This window comes from Patagioenas fasciata, chromosome 2 (genome assembly GCF_037038585.1).
Source record: "Patagioenas fasciata isolate bPatFas1 chromosome 2, bPatFas1.hap1, whole genome shotgun sequence".
NCBI lineage: Eukaryota > Metazoa > Chordata > Aves > Columbiformes > Columbidae > Patagioenas > Patagioenas fasciata.
In genome coordinates, this window is record NC_092521.1 from 117,928,038 (window position 1) to 117,947,314 (window position 19,277).

At 38.8% G+C, this 19,277-nt stretch overlaps 1 protein-coding gene across 3 annotated transcripts in view; it reads right to left on the minus strand.

The window, feature by feature from the left end:
* Positions 1 to 207: 207 nt before the first annotated feature.
* Positions 208 to 19,277, minus strand: part of TRANK1 (tetratricopeptide repeat and ankyrin repeat containing 1) — a 57,503-nt gene continuing 38,433 nt past the window's right edge. For all 3 annotated transcript variants that reach the window (XM_071804812.1, XM_065830947.2, XM_071804813.1), the window contains exons 19-25: positions 18,064 to 18,152; positions 13,775 to 13,878; positions 11,504 to 11,636; positions 10,478 to 10,623; positions 5,670 to 8,728; positions 3,941 to 4,042; positions 208 to 2,934 (exon numbers count right to left, since the gene is read on the minus strand). In XM_071804812.1, coding sequence (XP_071660913.1) covers positions 2,825 to 2,934; positions 3,941 to 4,042; positions 5,670 to 8,728; positions 10,478 to 10,623; positions 11,504 to 11,636; positions 13,775 to 13,878; positions 18,064 to 18,152 — 3,743 coding nt within the window. In that variant the 3' untranslated portion in view covers positions 208 to 2,824. The remainder of the gene's footprint in view (positions 2,935 to 3,940; positions 4,043 to 5,669; positions 8,729 to 10,477; positions 10,624 to 11,503; positions 11,637 to 13,774; positions 13,879 to 18,063; positions 18,153 to 19,277) is intronic.

The window sequence follows — 19,277 nt, forward strand, 5'->3', positions numbered from 1 at the left end:
AAAGTAGAAGCTCAGCAGGAACAGCTGCGGTCCCCTTTCATACAAGGAAGGGTGCTTTCTAATCAGTTTTCAGCAAATAATGTTACAGGCACTCCTGGCAGGAATTTTATTATTATTATTATCACTTTTTTTATTTTTTTATTGTTTTTTACACAGAGATAAGACAATTTCCTCCCTCTTACGTTTTCAGTGAGCACAAAGGCACACAAAGGCAAAAGGCTTCCCTTTAGGACTGAAAGCAAATACTTCAAAAACTGCGAGTGTTTAAATGTTTTGCTGAGTCAGAGTTTGTAACAGCTAATTCTTAGGAAAGTGTTTTAGAATAAAACTGGGGGCAATATTATGAAACTATGCTTTTAAGAGGAATAAACAAAAAAAGGTGGAAAATACCCATCACTTACCATACAGTCCTTTGTATTAATATGAGGTTCAAGCAAGCAAGAGATCTTTTTCTTGAGTAGTTTGATATTTGGAGAATTTTCACCTTTCAGACCACACCCCTGTCTTCCAACTGCAGTACATAGTTTGTTCTTCTTTTGCATTTAGGTGTCATTTTTATATCATCAGGGAGAGAGATTTTAAGTCACCGGTTTCTGTGCTTTTGAAGTCTTTTCTAAATTCTTTTCAACTCAGCATGGCTTAGACAGGCAGAAGTGGGTGGATTCGCTTGACAGCCTGCATCCAGTTCCACTCGGTTCCAAGGTTTCAGCGCAATAAGCATCTCGCATGTACCAAGGCACCTGTCATGGCTTTTAAGCCCTTTGAGTCAAAGGCATTAGCTGGTGCCAGAACACTGGAGCTTCCACCGGGGGTGAGAAAGATTTTAAAATAAACAAATAAAAACCACAAGGGTATATCTGGACAACCCTTTTTTGCTAATTAAACACTCAAATAGGATTAATGCACACAGATCATTATTATCTGAAGAGACCGCCATGTGTGTCATCACAAGAGAAAAAAACCTTTAAGCACTGATATTGGACTGGAGATCAAATTAGATTTCCCATCTCTGTTTGAACATTACTGAAATCTTAGCCTAATATAGTCCTGAAACCATGAACCATGAAATTTGAACGGCCATTAATTTTGGCTAGCAGTCATTCTTTCACATGCTATTGAACTAAGTTCCATCTGGGAGTGCTGATTCAGAATCAGATACTGATCAGCGTTGTACTGAACCACACCAAGGATGACAGGTCCCTGCACCAAAGAAATGTACCCAAGAAGTTCTTTATGCAATATAACTTCTGTTCTTAATTCTCCTTTGTTTTATCTTTGCTTGGCGTTCTGCAATAATTTTGTTAAAGCTCCATTTTTCCCATAAAAAGAAAGTATCTGCCACAAACGTAAATACTCAAGCTGAGAAAGTAATCAGGAAAATTTCTTGGAGTAATTTCAAATGCAAAACACACACCATTATAGAAAAAAAGGCAAAGACGTTACATTAATGATCCAACTTTCTTAATTCTTGATTTCTATACAGTGCAAGCAACTAGCATTACATTTCATCAGTGTATGTTTTTAAACTACCTACTAGACGCTTGCTTAAGCAACAAGGCTTCTTTAAAACGAAGCACTTGGTAAAGAGTCTTCTGGCAGACAACGGCAATTACAATGCAATAGATAACTATTACTGCTGCCCACGCTGCTCCATTCTACAGTGACATTTCATTTTTACCCATGTAAAATGTCCCACTCCACGACACTGAGCATAATAACAAGTTATTAAGCTTTTGGCAAAAGGTAATTATTGAAACAATTTGTTATGTATACAAAGTGGCTGCCTTTTCAAGACAAAAATATTTTAACAACTAAATAATACTCTAATTAATTAGGTTTAACATTCAAATGCATTCATTTAAAATGTTTCCAAAGGAGACTACAATATGTTGGAGACATTGAAATCAAGGAAGTAAAACAGAATCAGTATGAACTGATACGCTGGACCCAACTTGTAAATCCCATTCATGCAGTCAAGTCACATACGGCTTGCAGAACGCATTCAAAAAATAAGACAAGATCAAGTGATTTTCAATATCTTACAGAATTTATAAAAACATTATTATACATTACAAAAAGCCTTTTGTCAATTAAAATTACAAAACACTTAAAATGTGTAATACTCTTTTAAAGAAAGATTATCTCTATTTCAATATGTACAGGTAACAGTTTATATCAAAACTTGATCAAAAAGAAGACATACAATATATAACTTTCATATCTAATTAGAAGTATTCACACTGTCAAAAATAGGAATGTGTTTAGAAACTACTGTTCTTGTATATAAAAATAGAAAAGAGAGATATTGCAAGTACCTCACCCAAAGACTCAAAATTTTCCAAACATAGGAAGACTCAGAATACAGCAGATTTACAATGGTAACCTAAAAACACCGATTAAAACCTCTTTAAATGAGAGAAACTATCCTTCTATTATTCTGAGTATTCCAGCTCAGAAGAATGATGATGTAATTAAACAGGGAAGAAGAAAAATTAGAAGACTGAGTGGAAAAATACCCCTAATAGGAGGCAGAAACATTATTTTTTCCTACTTGTTTTTTTCTTTGGCTTTTCATTACTTTCAAGCTACCACATAGATTTGAAAGGAAATTCATCTTGTCACGTATTTTAACAACTACATCATCAGCACATAGGTAATTATTCTGACACAAGTGATTAAAAACCCAACAGCATAAGTTGCTTTTTCTCTTCAGACTCTTCTCATTTCTGACCCCATCCCTCTCTTCTTCTTTTCAACATTTTTTAAAATTCTAAAATTACATTGTTGAGGATAGAATAGCCACCTGCATATTTTTTTCTAATTATCATTTCCCGCATCTTCCTTTTTTTCTTGAGAGTTTTTTATTGACAAGTTCTTCAAAAGCCATGCTTTCATCTTCCACTTCATTTTCCAAGTCTCTATCATGTACAAAGCCTATATTAAAAACAAGAAATTAATGCAGAATGAAAAACCTCAGGACCTTTTCCTTTTGATAGTATGACAAGCTATGTCGTTGCCATTTTATATGCCAGCAATATACCTTCATATAATCATGTTTAAGAAGTACTGGGCTTAATATGATAATGTCCTTAATAGCTCTGCTAGGAACCAGAGACTGCTAAGCCACTTGCTCCACTACTAATTAATTTTTACACTGAAAATCCATTTCTATTGTTATTGGTTTTGACTTCAAGAAGTATGTCTCTCTTCCCTCAAGGTTCAGTTTCAGCAGACAATATATTTGCTTACTGACTTAAAAGACAGACTATAATATTGCTTGTGAGACACCGAGAGCACTTCCATGTAGTCTTATTAACTAGATCTTTCTGGGAATAGGAAAGTCTAACACAAGGCTTTATCACAACCACATTTTCTAAAATACAGCTACTTTAATGCTTTACATGTAGCGCAATTTGTAAGCCTGATCACTTCATTGCTGCCTTTTAATGCAATTGCTGCAATCCCACCACCTAAGTATGTTCTTAAACCTAAACACACAAGTAGGAACAATGAAGTCTTAAATTTGTCCTCAGAGGTCTGTGATGCAATAGACTGCATCAGTGTATGTTACTTTTGGTGCAAAACCAAGTGAAATGGAAGTGAGAACAAAATAAAACCAACTGCTTATAATATTTTTCCACAGAACCCTTAAAAGCAAGCTAAGGATTAGATTTGTTAGGAAGCTGTTTTCCAAGAACTTGGATCTACACTGCCCATAAATGCACTGCTGCACTAGAGTTAAGGAACAGCACTGCCTTGCTGGTGAAGATGAAGATGGCTCCTCTTCAATCTCCCTGCCCTACGGAGGTGCCCATTTCTTGTTGCCTAGAGGGCAAGTGAATATCCTCAACACTGCTGACTTTGAGACTGAAGTGATGCTAAGAGACCATCACAGAACAGTGTTCTCTAGGGGCACAGAAACATCCATTTGAAAACATACCTCCTTCTTTTATCCTATGAGAGTCCATTTTCTTCAACCACTTACGAGCTTCGTCAACGGTGGCAACCAATTTGTTGGCTTGTTTGGTTATTATTTCTTCAGCTGAAATGGAGCACAATTAACATTCTGTAAGAACGCTAGCTAAGAGATGGACAGCAGCTAAAAGCCAAGTACAAAATTAAGTTACTCAGAGCTGTGCTCTATGATGATGCTGAAAAGCAAGAAGTCTCAATCACCAGTGATCTCATGTGCAGGCAAATGGGGATGAAGATGCTGTATGTGTTACTCCCCATTTCAGTCAACATTTCTAGCACTATCAGAGAGGCTCTCCATCCTTGTGCTGTCCCTTTTAAGGTATACCTGAAACTTCTGAGAACATTCTGGTTTATTTAGGTGAACCTGTTTTAGCAGGTGGGTTGGACTAGATGACCTCCAGAGGTCCCTTCCAACCCCAACCATTCTGTGATCTATTTTTGGGCATTTGAGTTCCTGGCTTTCTTTATCCCTATGAAATTAAACAAGTCAAAGTAAAACATAGACCCAAGATGTTGTAGTCCTTGCTTAACTGCACCATTAAGGACTGGAAAAATGCTTGTTACAAAGTGAGGGAAAATGAATCTCAAAGGCAAATAATTTCTGTAAATATAGTTTCACTGAGTGGAAGAACAAGGTAACATATATCAAACAACTGTCATACGAAAATCAACTATTACCTAACTAAGTCTATGATATATATAATATTCATCAGTATTATGGTTCACTGAACAGAAAGCCAACTAAATACTAAGCAAAACTTTACGGACTTCATTCATATGTAAAAGCTTTCCACAAGGAGTAAATATAAAGCTTACACATGAAGACCACAACCTAACTCTTAGTTAGGTTAAATTTAATGCATTTCACTGATCAGAGCTGATGAACATATCAAATATCACAGTTTTTCATTACTGTCAGACATCACAGGCAAAGTGACAACTTGACAGGGTTGGTGGATTTCTACAACTAAAGCCAATAACAATGTTTTGATTTAAGATGTCACTTTCCCACATCAAGTACCCCAAACAATTTTGCTCCTAGGCTACTCATACAGCAATTCAATTTTGCTTTCAAAAATCAGCATAGAATAATGCTTTATGCATATGAGTTAAAAATAAATCAAATATCAAAATACGTACCTCTTAAGTACCATAATTTACTGAACTTTATAATACCAGGGTTGACTTTGAGTGCCTGACACCCTACAGATTTGTAGTTAAGTATTCACTTTTGTTCAGCCCTAGCAAAATTACAAGTTCAGGGATATCCTTAACCAAAGATTCCAAGTACTCCTAACACTCTGCCCCTGCATATCCAAATTACTACAGCTGGCACAACTAAATAAGTAGGAAATAGTAGAAAAATTAGTAAATATTATCCGGTCTAATGTAACAGGCTGCCATAAGACTGTATAAATTCAGAGAACACTGCACATCTGATCATGTAGTTAAAATTCACCTCTATTCACTTCACCTGTACTACCTGAATTTTACTTTGTGTTTGGAAGAGGTGAGAATATATTTTTTAAATATTTTCAGCTGTCTCAGTTACTCTTTTCCCCAGCTACCTGAAATACCTGTAAATACCCTTCTATTGACAACATTAAGATTTTCAAATGGAGCTTTGTCAGGTGGAGAAGTTTGGCCACAAATAACTTCCTAAATTGTTTGAAGTAAAACTGGAAATGTCCTACCTTTAGCCCAGTCTTTTCTCTCATAGATTTCCTCTACTGCATCTGAAATCTTCTTAATATTCTCTTTGATTTTTCTCTGGCGTAAGTTGGAACCCTCTTTATACGCTAAGCCATCTCGGGTGTAAGTCTTCTCTGTAACAGCTTCCACGACTTCCAGTCCATCATATATTATTGGATCTATCTCTCTTCTGAAAAAGTCAGCATAGTATTCGTAGGCAGCATTATTCTTTCTGTGTTCATCTGTGTTTCTGTGCTCTGTGTAAGCCTCACTGGCCACAGAAGTTGCATTTCCTTCTGCATGCAACTTTTCTTCCCCACTGATCTCCATTGGTGTCACAGCTTCAGAAGCATCTGGCTCCACGTTCTCTGACCGGCTGAAATAGTTCTCAGAGCTCTGGATGAACCTGACTCCACAGAGGTCACACTGGGTTTGGTCAATATCTGCTTTTTTGAAGATGTCTGATAAAAATTCCTCTCCTTCCACTGCAACAGGTTCAGCTTTGGAGCAAGCCTTCCTTTTCCACTTCATGCACAGAGAAACGAAAAGGAAGACACGACGCAGCTGGCGTTGAGCAGATGCTTTCTGTTCTTGCTTCTGTTGCTTGCTGAGTGCAATGACTTCCAGGGGATCCTTTTGGTCTTCTAAGCAAGGAACCCCTTCAAGTTCCTTTTCTAGCTCATCAGCATATTCTGTCTTATCCAAAGAAGTCACAAACCTGTCAAGGTTTATGGTCTCATACAGGATGCCCCGTATGGGTGGGTGCCCCTGAGTGTACGCAGAGTCCCACTTCCATCGGCAGTCCACCAAGTACTCTGCATCTCGCTCTTTCAGAAGCTCTTGCAGGCCTACAGCGATTTCTCTTACATGTGTAGCATCACTCACTTGTTCCACAACCCTTAGCAATCTTTCAGGCACTTTAGAGGGAGAGTCTTTTCTCATTGAGTGCAGCATTGCCTTGATTTCAGGGAAGTAGTGACATAAGTGGGATCTATATTTAGAATCCTGCACCTGGTCAGCATTCAGTAACATCACTAAGCACAGCACTACAGTCCGCTCAGCCTCCCCTGAAGTTATGCAGTCAGGATCCTGGAAAGCATCCAGAAGGACATTGAACATTCCATGAACTCCACACAAAACTTTTGCTAGATAACAGAGATGGAACATGAAATTCTGTACAGCTACATATGGGTCCTTTGGTCTGTATTCCTGTATGATAGAAAACGTGTCTCGAAGTTCTCTGTTATGCTCCTTGCTTCTGAACAAAAACTCCCAGTAGTGAAGAAGAGCAATGTAACTCTTCGGAAAGCAGAGAGTAAGGTTCTTGGACAGACGCATCAGGACAGCACAGCAAAGAATATACTGGAATTCCAATAACATCACCGTATTTCCTATGCTTGGAATCAGGTACCTTGTGCATTTCTTGACCAGGACATTCATAAAACGGAAAAAAAACCTTTTACAGTTTTCCGGGTTCTTATGAACATAGAATTGCTCAAGTGAATTTTCTAGAAGTCGAAAGAAGCACAAGTGTGTTTTCCCTGCATTTTCATCATTTTTGTCAGGTAGCAACATACCATGTCTGCCCTCTATTCCTTTGGCCTTTCCTCCTCGGCCTTTACTCTTTACTAGAACAAAGTTTAGTTCTTTGCTATAATCATCCTCTTCCTTAGAAAGAAGTTTCTCAAGCTCTTCAGGATATCCCGAAGATAAGATGAAAACCTGCATGGCACTTAGCCACAAGTCAGTTGATTCTCTTCTGGCTACAGCGTCTTCCTTTTTAAACTTAAATGTGATGTACTCCTTCAACAGCGCTCTACAGGGTTTGGAAATAATGTTACTGAACTCCAGTGTTTCTTTGCACGCCTTTGGGTTCTCAGACAGGATTCTCAAATGAAAATGATTAGGAAAAAACATTTGTAGGAGGGCTTTACATGATGCATATTTGTCAGCAGTCAAAATCTCATCAAAGCTTTTGCACTGATTCAGTAGCTCTTTAGGGAAAGTGCGTGTGGCTTCCAACAGCAGTCCATTTATTGCCACCAGATGCATTTTACACTGAAATATTGTCTTTGCTTCATGACGCAACAAGGGCCTATGGTAATTCTCACAGGTTTTATCTTCACAGTTCAAGCCAGCAATGAACTTCATACAAATATCAGGGTAATGCTTGTTCAGTAACTCATGGGTGATAGAGCACAATCTGCTTAACAAGTGCTGATTCAAAGCCAATTTTACCTCCTCTGTGCTTACTGAGAAATCACCTTTTGTCTTCTTCTCTTTTAGACTTGGCTTGTCTGACAAAAACTTGAGAATGGGTTCAGCTTCATTTTGAGACACCTGGCAACTGTCACCTGTTGGGACAATCCCAAAATAGGCAAAGCATGACTTCACCATATCTTTCTCCACATTGGTGGCTGCTTTCTTCAAACCCCTAACTAGGCTCAGAAGAGCCATTAAGCCACGCGGTGCCATGAAGAGGATGTTCTGGCTATCAGTGCTGCAGCGAGACAATGCAAAGAGAGCTTCCACTGCACCAGCAGAATGATTCAGAGATAGGAATTGACAGTACGCGTTGCTCAGCCTGACGCAGTCTCCGTTCAGAGCTCCCTGCAAAAACACAGCCTCAGCAATGCCAGACTTCTGCCCAGTTTGTTCACAAAGTTCCAGGGCTTCTCTTAGGATGACCTCCATGTCTGCCAGGGCCGACTCCGAACAGCGAGTCACACCGGCACGTGCTGCCGCAAGCAAACACGATGCACGAAACTCTTTTATAGATGTGAGGTTGGCTGCTTCCAGAGCAAACCCATGTTGTCTCATTAACTTGGCAGCTTCTTCCTCTCGACCTTCCCTTTTCAATAAGTCCGCTGTTTGGCGCAAGCATCCGCGAGACTTCAGAAACTCAAGCTGATCCTCTATATCAAGTTTCGAGAGGACTCGCATCATCTCCTCAGTTCTGTTCATACTCAGGTACTTTGCAGCTGCTTCCAAATACAACTGATTCGCGGTACATGAGAGTTTGGAAACCATTTGTCCTTTTGTATTTAACATGTCTTCATATCTGAAATAATAGATGCACCAATTTACTATCACAGGTGAGCAATCTAGACAAAAAAATACTGCGTTTTCCAAAAGCCACCAAAAGATTAAACAAATAGCTACCTCCAGAAGCCCTTCCTTTAAAAAGACCAACTATTTCAAGTGATTTGTCTGTCATGTGAAAAACAATCACATCATCTTAAAGATCTACAGAAAGAGTTTAGTTACACAATAAGGCAAGATCATTAAAACTTCTGGTACAAACAAGTCACAAGGTTTACAGCATTAGTGAATCTTTCTCCATGCTGTCAAATCACTCTACAAATTATTTAATCACATTTTGCCAGGGATAATCTTTATTTATTAAAGTAAGTCTCAATATGGAATCGTTGTTTACATGAACAGAAGCCAGAATGAAATAAATCAGAATTTCAATGAATTCTCCACAGACTGATATAAATAATATTATATAAAAATTTCCATATACCAATCAGTTTAGAGAACTCTATAATTTCTCTTGTATGTACCGACACATACTTGGTTGCTTAATAAGTGCCCGAGCAAAGTACCTTGTTGCATCTCTCAAAACATGCACTTTAAAACACTCAATTATTAATTATTATTTTAATAATTTTCTATCAGCCAATATTTCCTTAAGCCAGTCTTGTAAAAGTATTTTCTCCTGTGTGCTGAGAATAAATTATTTTTTTTCCTGATGGGTGAGTAAATTATCATAGCCTTTCATTATCATCTTTTTCATGATAAACGTGGGAGTACAGATTTTTGTACCTTGGCTGATGAATTTGCATGAATGATTTGGGGAGGCTGATTTTAAAAAATCATTAGTTGGTAAGGTGACTTTAGTGCTTGAACTTTTTCATCAGATTATCTCCACATATTAAACAAGCTTTAGTCCTTCAAAAAAGTTGCCATTTTTAAAGGTACCTCACAAAGGATTTCAGTGAAGCTGTGTGAGTGTAGGCCTTGCTAGAATTCTAATTGTTACATGTATTTCTTTAAAAGCCATCAATCGATTTAGGTACAAAGAAAGGTGTGGCAAATAAATGAACTGGTTATGCAAGAATGTGCTGAGGAGGCCACAGGGATGGTGCCAGATGCAAAGTTCTGTCAAAATGATACTAATAAAATCAGTTTATCATGCACAGTGCAAGGCAGTTCTTAACTGCCCCAGTCAGGACAGGGGAGATGGAAAAGTTCATCTCGAGGACTGGGACCAAGAATCTGTTAAGAGAGGCAGCACAAGCTGGTCATTCAAATCACTATTTTTTGCTCTAAGTTAGAGATTTTGGGAGACAAATAATTAATTTGCTACAACAACTGCTACATTATATACCACACATCTAATGGTTATACCCTTACAGAAGTCAGTGACTAAGTGGTTAAGTCCATCACTATTTCATGCTTTAAAAAAATAAGTATTTAATCCTTCTATTAAATGTTTTTGTCATATTTATCACCAGAATCTAGTTGAAAGGACTGGCTGAAGGAGAACCTACATGACAAGTAATAAGACTGCAAAAAATTCTGAGGAAAATGAAGCTAGTCACTGCTCCAGCTGTGAATGTGGTAGATAGCTTCCACCATGTTATCATTACCCAAGTGAGAATTTTGACAAAGTTAATTTAACTTCATATAAAACAAAGTCAAGAGGCAAAACTCTAGTGAAAATTTTATGGTGAACTAGCTGTATTATACTGAATTTGGAAATGGAAAAGAGAATTATACTTCAGTACCGTCTTGGAAGACATACCTTTCAACTGCCTTTGCTGCTTCTTCATAGAGTTCTTCCTGACAGTACATTTTAATTGCCAGATCAAACTCCTCAATTTGTTCATAACATTCAGATGCTTCTTTATAGCACTGGCTTTTCTGATAGTAAACTGCAGCGTCTTTCATCTGCAATGCATAAGTCAGTAATGAAACTGAAGTGCTCCAAACAGTCAAAACTACATGAATAGAATAAATTTAGTAATTCCATCATGTGTCTCATAGAGAAGAACACTTTGGTAAAATGTAATTAAAATATCTGAACGTAATCAAATACATATTAATGCCACCATCATTAAAACCAAACATATTATTTAAAAACTTCAAAATATTTGTGTTTTAAAAACTACAATGTAAAATTAAAGGTATTATAATGGATTTCCAATGCACTTTTTATTTGCCCAGCTCTGTCTGCTATGAAAAAACACCACACAGACTACTGTTGACTTGCCAATTTCTCAGAATCGACAGGATTAAATTAAAACAGTTATGGATGCAGAATGGGAAGTTGTAACTTAGAATATTTTGGAACAATTACTTTACATTCTTCTAGTGGAAATGCACTGCAAACAAAAAATGTTCAACATCCTCATATGCTTAGAAAATTGTTAGTACATTACTTAATCCTTGCAAGTTTCAAGGTTCCATTTAGATGGCTGTAATCAGTGAAGTTTCAGTATCAGAGTATTGAATGAAGTAACAGCTTAATTTTCATTAAATGAGTCATTAATTAATTTCTGACTGCAAAGCAAAAATGACTGATGGTAACATCTGAGGAAAGACAAAGAAATAAACCTAGACTGCATAATTGCATCATTATCCTCTTCACCCTCTTCTGGCTACTCTGTGACAAATGCTTCCTCTTAAATGGCCCAGCTTAAAGGGCTGGTTTAGTTCAGCCAGTACAATTCCAGAGAAAAATACTATTATCTTATGACTAATATGAGGGGAAAAATAGCTGTAGGAAAACAAAAGTGACAAGGAGAGGACAGTTTAGAGGATTTAATACCTTTCCTAACTTTTTACACAATTCTGCACAAAGCCGGAGCTCCTTTGATTGAAACAGACATTTTAGTGACAGTATTGGTTCTCCACACTCCAAGTAAGTTTTAGCCAATGTCATATATTCCATCTGTTTTTCCCTGTAGAAAGTAGGAGAAAATAACAAATAACATCCAAATTAAGTTTAGGATCACATGATCTGTCACTGAATCCAACCAAAGCTGACATCCTGTTTTTCTTCACATATAACCTCATGAGGTATTACCTTACAATTAGTTATATTTTGGGCTGACAGTGTTCTGTCCAAAGTCTGTTCCAGAACCTCACTGCTATGGCAGTAAAAAGTTGGGGTTTTTTTCTTTAAATTCTCAAACTAAGTACACTAGTGTAGTTTTGTGCTCCTCCTCTCTTCTAGCTTAACTTGCTCCTTCCATTCTGCTATTTAGCTCCAATGTCCATAAAGACAACAATCAAATTTGTTCTCAGCCTTTGTTCTGTACAACTGAACAAGTCCAGCCTTTCTGATATCATCACAGCATGCTTGTCTTCCTCCTAGACCTAGTCTGAATTCATCATTCCTGAGCCTGGAGAATCAGAACCATACAGAGAATTTCATATTATAGACCACACTGGAATCTTACTTATGCTTTGTACGCCAGCATTAATAACTCCACTTAAAAGCCTGCCACTTTCACAGTTTAATTATTACATATGTTCTGTCAACATATCTTAATATATTCAATTTCTTCTCAAATTGTATCCAGTTGACAAGCAGTCCAGCTTACAGCCAACTGAAAAAAAAGATTTTTCAGTCCCATTGGCTACTTCTGTATGATCACAAAATTTTATGAGTAACCTTATACTTCTAGTCAGAGACACTAATATAAAAAAGGTAATTAAAAAAGGTAAAACCTTGATTAAATCCAGTCATTTCTCCAGACCTTCCCCCTTCTCCCTTCAGTGTTAGCTTTCTCTGCTCTAGTCATTCCTTACCCACTCTGATATCTCTGCTAGTTTTCAGCCTCCCCAGAATGAACAGGAATTAATTCACTTAGTTCTAAAGTCCTCCCCATGAAATTTTATCATGTTTTATTTGAGACAAGTCCCAAACAGTTTTCCAGCCTCTTCAGGAAACTCCAAACTTCCTCCCCTGAGCTATCTTGCCCAGCTGACAGAACAAAGTAAATGAGTCATTTCAAAATCTGTCCCTTTAAAACTGCCCTTCGGTTCAGACCCAATTCTGCTTATTTAGTTTAGATTGATTCTAACACTAATTTCACCTCAGAGCACACTTTTTGTTAGTGACTTTTCTTCCCAACTGTACAGCATCATTTCTTCTTCTTTGTTAAGTGAATATGCAGTGGGGTTAACTGGAGTTGAGCACTGCTGATGCTGCACCTTGAATACTGTGCTCAGTTTTGGGCCCCCCATCAGAAGAAGGACATTGAGGTGATGGAGAGAGTGCAGAGAAGGGTGATGAAGCTGGTGAGGAATCTGGAGCACAAGTCTGATCAGGAGCGGATGAGAGAACTGGGGCTGTTCAGCCTGGAGAAAAGGAGGCTGAGGGGAGACCTTGTTGCTCTCTACAACTACCTGAAAGGAGGTTGTAGCATGGAGGGTGTTGGTCTCCTCTCCCAAGTAGCAAGTGACAGGATGAGAGGAAATGGCCTCAAGTTGTGCCGGGGGAGATTTAGATTGGATGCTACAAAAAAAAATCTTCACAGAAAGGGCTGTCAGGCATAGGAACAGGCTGCCCAGGGAGGTGGTGGAGCTGCCATCCCTGCAGGTGTTTAAAAGACATGTAGACGAGGTTCTTAGGGACATGGTTTAGTGCCAGAGTTAGGTTAGGTTAGGTTATGGTTGGACTCACTGATCCCGAGGATCTCTTCCAGATGAAATGATTCTATGATTCTATATGCTTTTCTATCTATATCTAAGAATATAAAGCCTCTTGAGGTAACACACACACTGTTGCTCTTCTCTCACATAACCAGTGAGCCCTTTCAATGGCCACATGTGGTTTTGACAGCCCATGGTGTACAACTGCTTTCACTACTCCCCAAAGCGAGCAGTGCCCCAGATCCTGTTGGAGCTGTGCCAGACTTCCTAATTTCTTGAATCTTTTGCCACCCCCAGACAAAGAGGTGAAGACATATCACCCATGTGATTCTCTGATGTCTCAGTCCAGTTCCACAACTGTGGTGGGAATCTCTCCCTATACACACACATGAGGTCTGGTGCTGCTGAATGACACTTGCTCCTTTGCATTTACACTTACCTGGGGCTGCTTTTCTTTGAGTGCACCTTGAGAACAGCATCGTGTGCCAGGGCCAGTTTCGACTTCTCTGCTGCTCCTCCCTTTTGGTAACATTTGGCTGCCACCTGAAGTGAAATCACACACAGCATTCACAAATGTGCACCGAGCCCATGGCTTATCACATAAAAGCAATACTTCATTTTACAGTCACTGTAATGGAAAACAAAAAGACTGGCAGGATGTCTGGAAGAAGGAAAAGGTAAAACATTACAGCGTTTTTTTAGGACAAAAAGAAAAGCTTTGAAGTCAGTCCACATGTGTCTAGCACAATTAGAATTTTAATTACAATGTTTTTACAGGAAAGTAGTGAAAGCAAAATTCCTGCTACACTGATGGAACAAATAGCACATGCAACTTGAATGATGGCCTAAACCAGTCACCAGGCATCTACCACATAAATTCTATTAATAAAAATTAGGAAAACCAATGTGTGCAAAGTTAAAACCTAAAAGCATGGAATATTTATTCATGCATTTACCATAACAGGCCCTTTCTGTGATAAGCTAAAGAGAAACAACAGGAGTCACTATGTTCCTAGCAAGGTTTGCTTCATTATTACCTCACTTATTCTGCAACACCATTATTATTTCTTTATTCTATCTAGCAATTTAGTGTTTGCTTGTGTTCGGAAATTGCACATTAGTAGCCATTCTTAGAACTGCCAAATTCACCATACAATTTCTTCTTAATGTAGCAATGATAAGCAAAGATCAGGGTTATAAAGAAAGAAGAAGAGCAGATAATACAGCTAATACATTCCAGATATCAAGATTAAATTCTTTCAGCTGTGTGGTTTTTATCTAAATACTTTCCTGTCTATTTAGAAAATTGTCTATTTTTTTTTCAAGGGAAGATAAAGACTGTATAGTGGCAACTAATTATTTTGATTTTTGCGTTGTTCTAAATATCTATTTACCCGATAAAAATTATATGTTGCTGGCAACAAAAAATGGAAGCTTTCCTTCTTCATCATCAAAAAAGGATCCCAAAATTTTATTCATAGAATCATAGAACATCTCAAGTTGGAAGGGACTCATAAGGATCATCATGTTCAACTGCCTCTTTCTCACAGGACTACCTAAAACTAAACCATTTGACTAGGTGCTCCTTGAACTATCAGGCTTGGTGCTGTGACCACTTCCCTGGGGAGCCTGTTCAGTGACCAACCACCCTTTCAGTGAAGAACCTTTTCCTAATACTGAATTTGAACTTCCCCCTGACACAGTTTAATTCCATTTGCTCATGTCCCATCGCTGGTCACGCTTCCACTGCCCTCCTTGAGGAAGTTGTAGACCCCTCAGCCTTCTCCAAGCTCAACAAACCAAGTGACCTCAGCTGCTCCTCATAAGTCATGCCTTTGACACCTTTCGCCACAGTGGTCACCCTTCTCTGGACCCTCTCTAATAGTCTGATGTCCTTCTTACACTGAGGCACCCAAAAGTGCATACAGTGTTCCAGGTCAGGTTGCACCAGTGCAGTGTAGAGTCAGGCAATCACCTCCCTCAACCAGCTGGCAATGCTGTTCTTGATGCACCCTGGGGCATGATCAGCCCTTTTTGCTGCCAGGGCACGCTGTTAGCTCATGTTCAATTTGCCATCAACCCAGACCCCCAGATCCCTTTCCACTTGGCTGTTCGCCAGCCTCTTGTGGCCCAATTTGTACCTATAACCAAGATTACCCTGCCATAAGCGCAGAATTTGGTACTTGCTTTGGTTGCATTTCATATGGTCGGTTGCCCAGCTCTTTAGTCCATTCAGGTCTCTCTGTAAGTCTGCTCTACCCTTGATGGAGTTTACAGCTCCTCCTTGTTGAGTATTGTTGGTAAAATCGCTTAATGTACACTCAATTCCTATGTCCAGATCATTTATAAAAACATTAAAGAGCACTGGTCCTAAAATTGAGCCCTGGGGAACCTCACTGGTGACTGGCCAACAGCCTCATATAACCCCATTCACTATAATTCTTTGAGCCTGACCCCTCAGCTAACTGCTCACCCAACGTACTGTGGACATGTTTAGTTGTGTGCAGGACATTTTGTCTGGAAGGATACTGTGCAGACATTATCAAAAGCTTTGCTAAAATCCAAAACCACCACATCTACTAGCTTCCCTTGGTCAACTATATGGGTGATCTTGTCATAAAAGGAAATTAAGTTTGTTAAGCGGGACTCTCCCCTTGTGAATCCGTGCTGGCTGTGACCAACGACTGCATTGTCTCTCAGGTGATTTTCAGTAACTCCCAGAATAACCTTCTCCACAATTTTACCAGGCACTAAAGTAAAACCGACAGGTCTGTAATTACCGGGATCTTCCTTCTTACTCTTCTTGAAAATTGGGACATTTGCCAGCTTCCAGTCAACTGGGACCTCTACAGACTTCTAACAATAGTGAAAAATAATGGAGAAGTCCTGCAATAAAATTGGCCAGCCCTTTCAGTACACTGGAATGAATCACATCGGGCCCCATAGACTTAGGCACATCCAGCTAGAGCAGCAAGTGTTAAACAAGTTCAAAGTTGGCTGGGAGTGTGTCATCCCCCCAGTCACAGTCTCCCAACACAGGGCTCTGGGGTTCCAGGGCCCATAATCAGTGTTAGAGACAGAGGCAAAGACGACATTAAAGGTTTCTGCTTTGTCTGTGTCCCAATTTGTGAGATGACTGACCTCATCAACTAATGGACTGATGTTATCTCTGATCCTCCTTTCATTGTTAAAAAAACTCCTTTTTGTTGTCCTTCACGGTGCTGGCAAGCTTGAATTCTAATCGAGCTTTGGCTGCATGAATTTTCTCCCTACAATGGCAAACGGCATCTTTGTTATCATCCTGTGTTGCCTGTCCTTGCTTCCAATGTTCATACACTTTCTTTTTCTGCCTAAGTTCTAGAACAAGATCACTGCTCAGCCAAGCCAGCCTTCTGCCCCACTTGCTTGACTTCTAACACTTTGGAATTGCCTGCTCCTACACTCTTAAGAGATGGCTCTTAAAAAGTGACCAGTATTCATGGACCCCAAGACCTTCAAAGTAAGATTTCCAGGGGACTTGACTAATTGGCTTCTTCAGAAGCCCAAAGTCTGCTCTCACCATAAACAGGGATAAAGGTTTCCTGGCAGTCTTTCTCCTACCCTGTTTCCCCCTAGCATGATATTTCAAGATTTTTGAGGATGCTTGAAATATAAACCCTACTCCAAAAATAAGCCGTAGTTACAGTTCATTTAAAAAGTTAAATAGTATCCAAGCAGCTATACATGTAAAAGAGTAAGTATCATTTGAAGCAAAAATAGTATAAGACCCTGTCTTATTTTTGGGGAAACAGGGTATCATCAACAACCTGAAACATCTACTTCATGGTAACTGTGACCAAGACAGCCAGCAATCATCACTTTGCCCATGAGTCCCTCTCTGTTTACAGACAACAAATCTAAATGGGCTCCTGCACCAAGAGGTTATTTTCAACATGTTCCAGAAATTTCCTGGGCTTTTTTGTCTGTTCTATGATATTCCCAGTTTATGTCTGGGAAGTTAAAATCATCCATAAGGACAAGGGCAGTTGATCTAGAGACTTCCCACAATTCCCTGTAGAATAATTGGTGGTGGTGTCCTGGCTGGGTTTTGCTTCCATCCCATTAAGTGTCACCCCATATCTGGACTGTATTAACAATCAATTTGGGAAATAAAAGACTGTCAAATCTCCATTTTCTTTAAATAGTAAGGGAACAAAATCATAATTTTGCTACTTCTTCTGCAGTTTTCTTAGTGCTCCCTTGGTTATTACGTGCTGCTCCTTAATGTGTATTTTGTATCCATCCCTAATAACTGTTGAAAAAAGAACATAAAAAGGCTCTGAGATCATAACCCAAATCAATATACTTCCAATAAATGTTTTCATTTTCCTACAGCAATGTGTAATTATCAAGCACATGGTTTAGATTCACAAATTACAGTCAATTCCAGTTGTTGCTAATAATAATTTTTTTGAATAATCTTTCATTTGTGTGCATTAAAATGTTTTTCCCTCATTGGACTGCAAATTTATGAGTAGGGAATTGAAGATTACAGACCGAAGGCTTGCTCTCCCTGCTTACTTCTTGCAAGCTGTTTACAAGTAGTCTGCAGACACCTACACAACTACAAACCACAAGTTAAGATAAACTGCTACAGAGCAACTGAAAGTTTACAGATAATTATGCAAAGAAAAAGTAATATTTCAGAATAGACAAGAATCCTTATTTCAGATAAACAGATGCTCCTACCTCCCAGAACTGATGTTTAGCATAGTAGTCTCCCTGTGCAATCCATTCTTCTGGAGTTGAAGTTTTAGCAAACATGCTGTCATCTAACTCTAGAAGGTTGGGGCAATCATTTTATGTTAGAAACCATTTATCAAGTACCAAAAACTAAGCATTAACATCTCATAATGTTCCTAACTCTTTATGATTTGAGCTCACACCAGTAATGGTAACTATGAGTTAATATATTTTATCCCTCCCTATCAGCACTGAAAATCAACAAGCTTGGTTTGGTTTTGAAAGACCTTTAAAAATCATGCTTGCTTTTTAGACAAACCTTTGAGGAAATACACTGTTTTTACAGAAACCAAATTCTTACATTTGATAAAACGTTTTTAGCTGGGATGGCTTTCTGTGAACAGCCTTCGTTACTGTGCAGGTGTGACAGATACACTTCTCCTGTTTGAACTAACCAAACTTTGGTCCGAGCAGCAGCTCATCAAGGAGGTCTAACCCAAGTATATCCTACTGTGTGAGGCTACCAGTGAGAACACAGCACCAAAACAAACAGTTTGGCTGGAGACTGGTCTGATAAGCAGCTGAAACTGTATAAACACAGCAGAAAATGTGACTACAAATCAAGCACTTCACGCTATAAGTATCTGCAGCCATCAGGGTCCGTTGAGCAATCCCTCTCACAGCAGCTGGCTGAGGAGCTGTGATCTTCCCTTGAGTTGGGACATTTCTCGGGGTTAACCCTTGAGGATGAGAAATTGCCCTTACCCGACACCAGGTATCAACGGGATGGTGACATTTTTTGCATGCACGTAACATGGAAGATACGTATAGTAAGTTTATGCGATAATCCTTGTATCCCATACTAATTTTAAGTGTTGTAAATAGTATTGACTGCCAATCCATCATTTAGGTATTTATTTTACATACCTAAATCTACTGGTTAGAATTCAATTAACTACTAGATCAGATCTGTCTGAGTGATCTCTGACTCTTCTGCAACAGTAGGAAAACTTATACTAATGAATTAATAATGAAGTTACGTATTAACATATACAACTGATCTTTGGAGCCAAAAGAAATAAGACACGCTGAAATCAATGGAAATTTGCAAGGGCAGTTATCAATGCATACTGTTAGAGGGAACAAGGAATTTAAACGGCTTTATTACACAGCCTAAAAGCAAGAAAGCCTAAGTAGGCTGTCCTGTCTGAAAGTCTTTC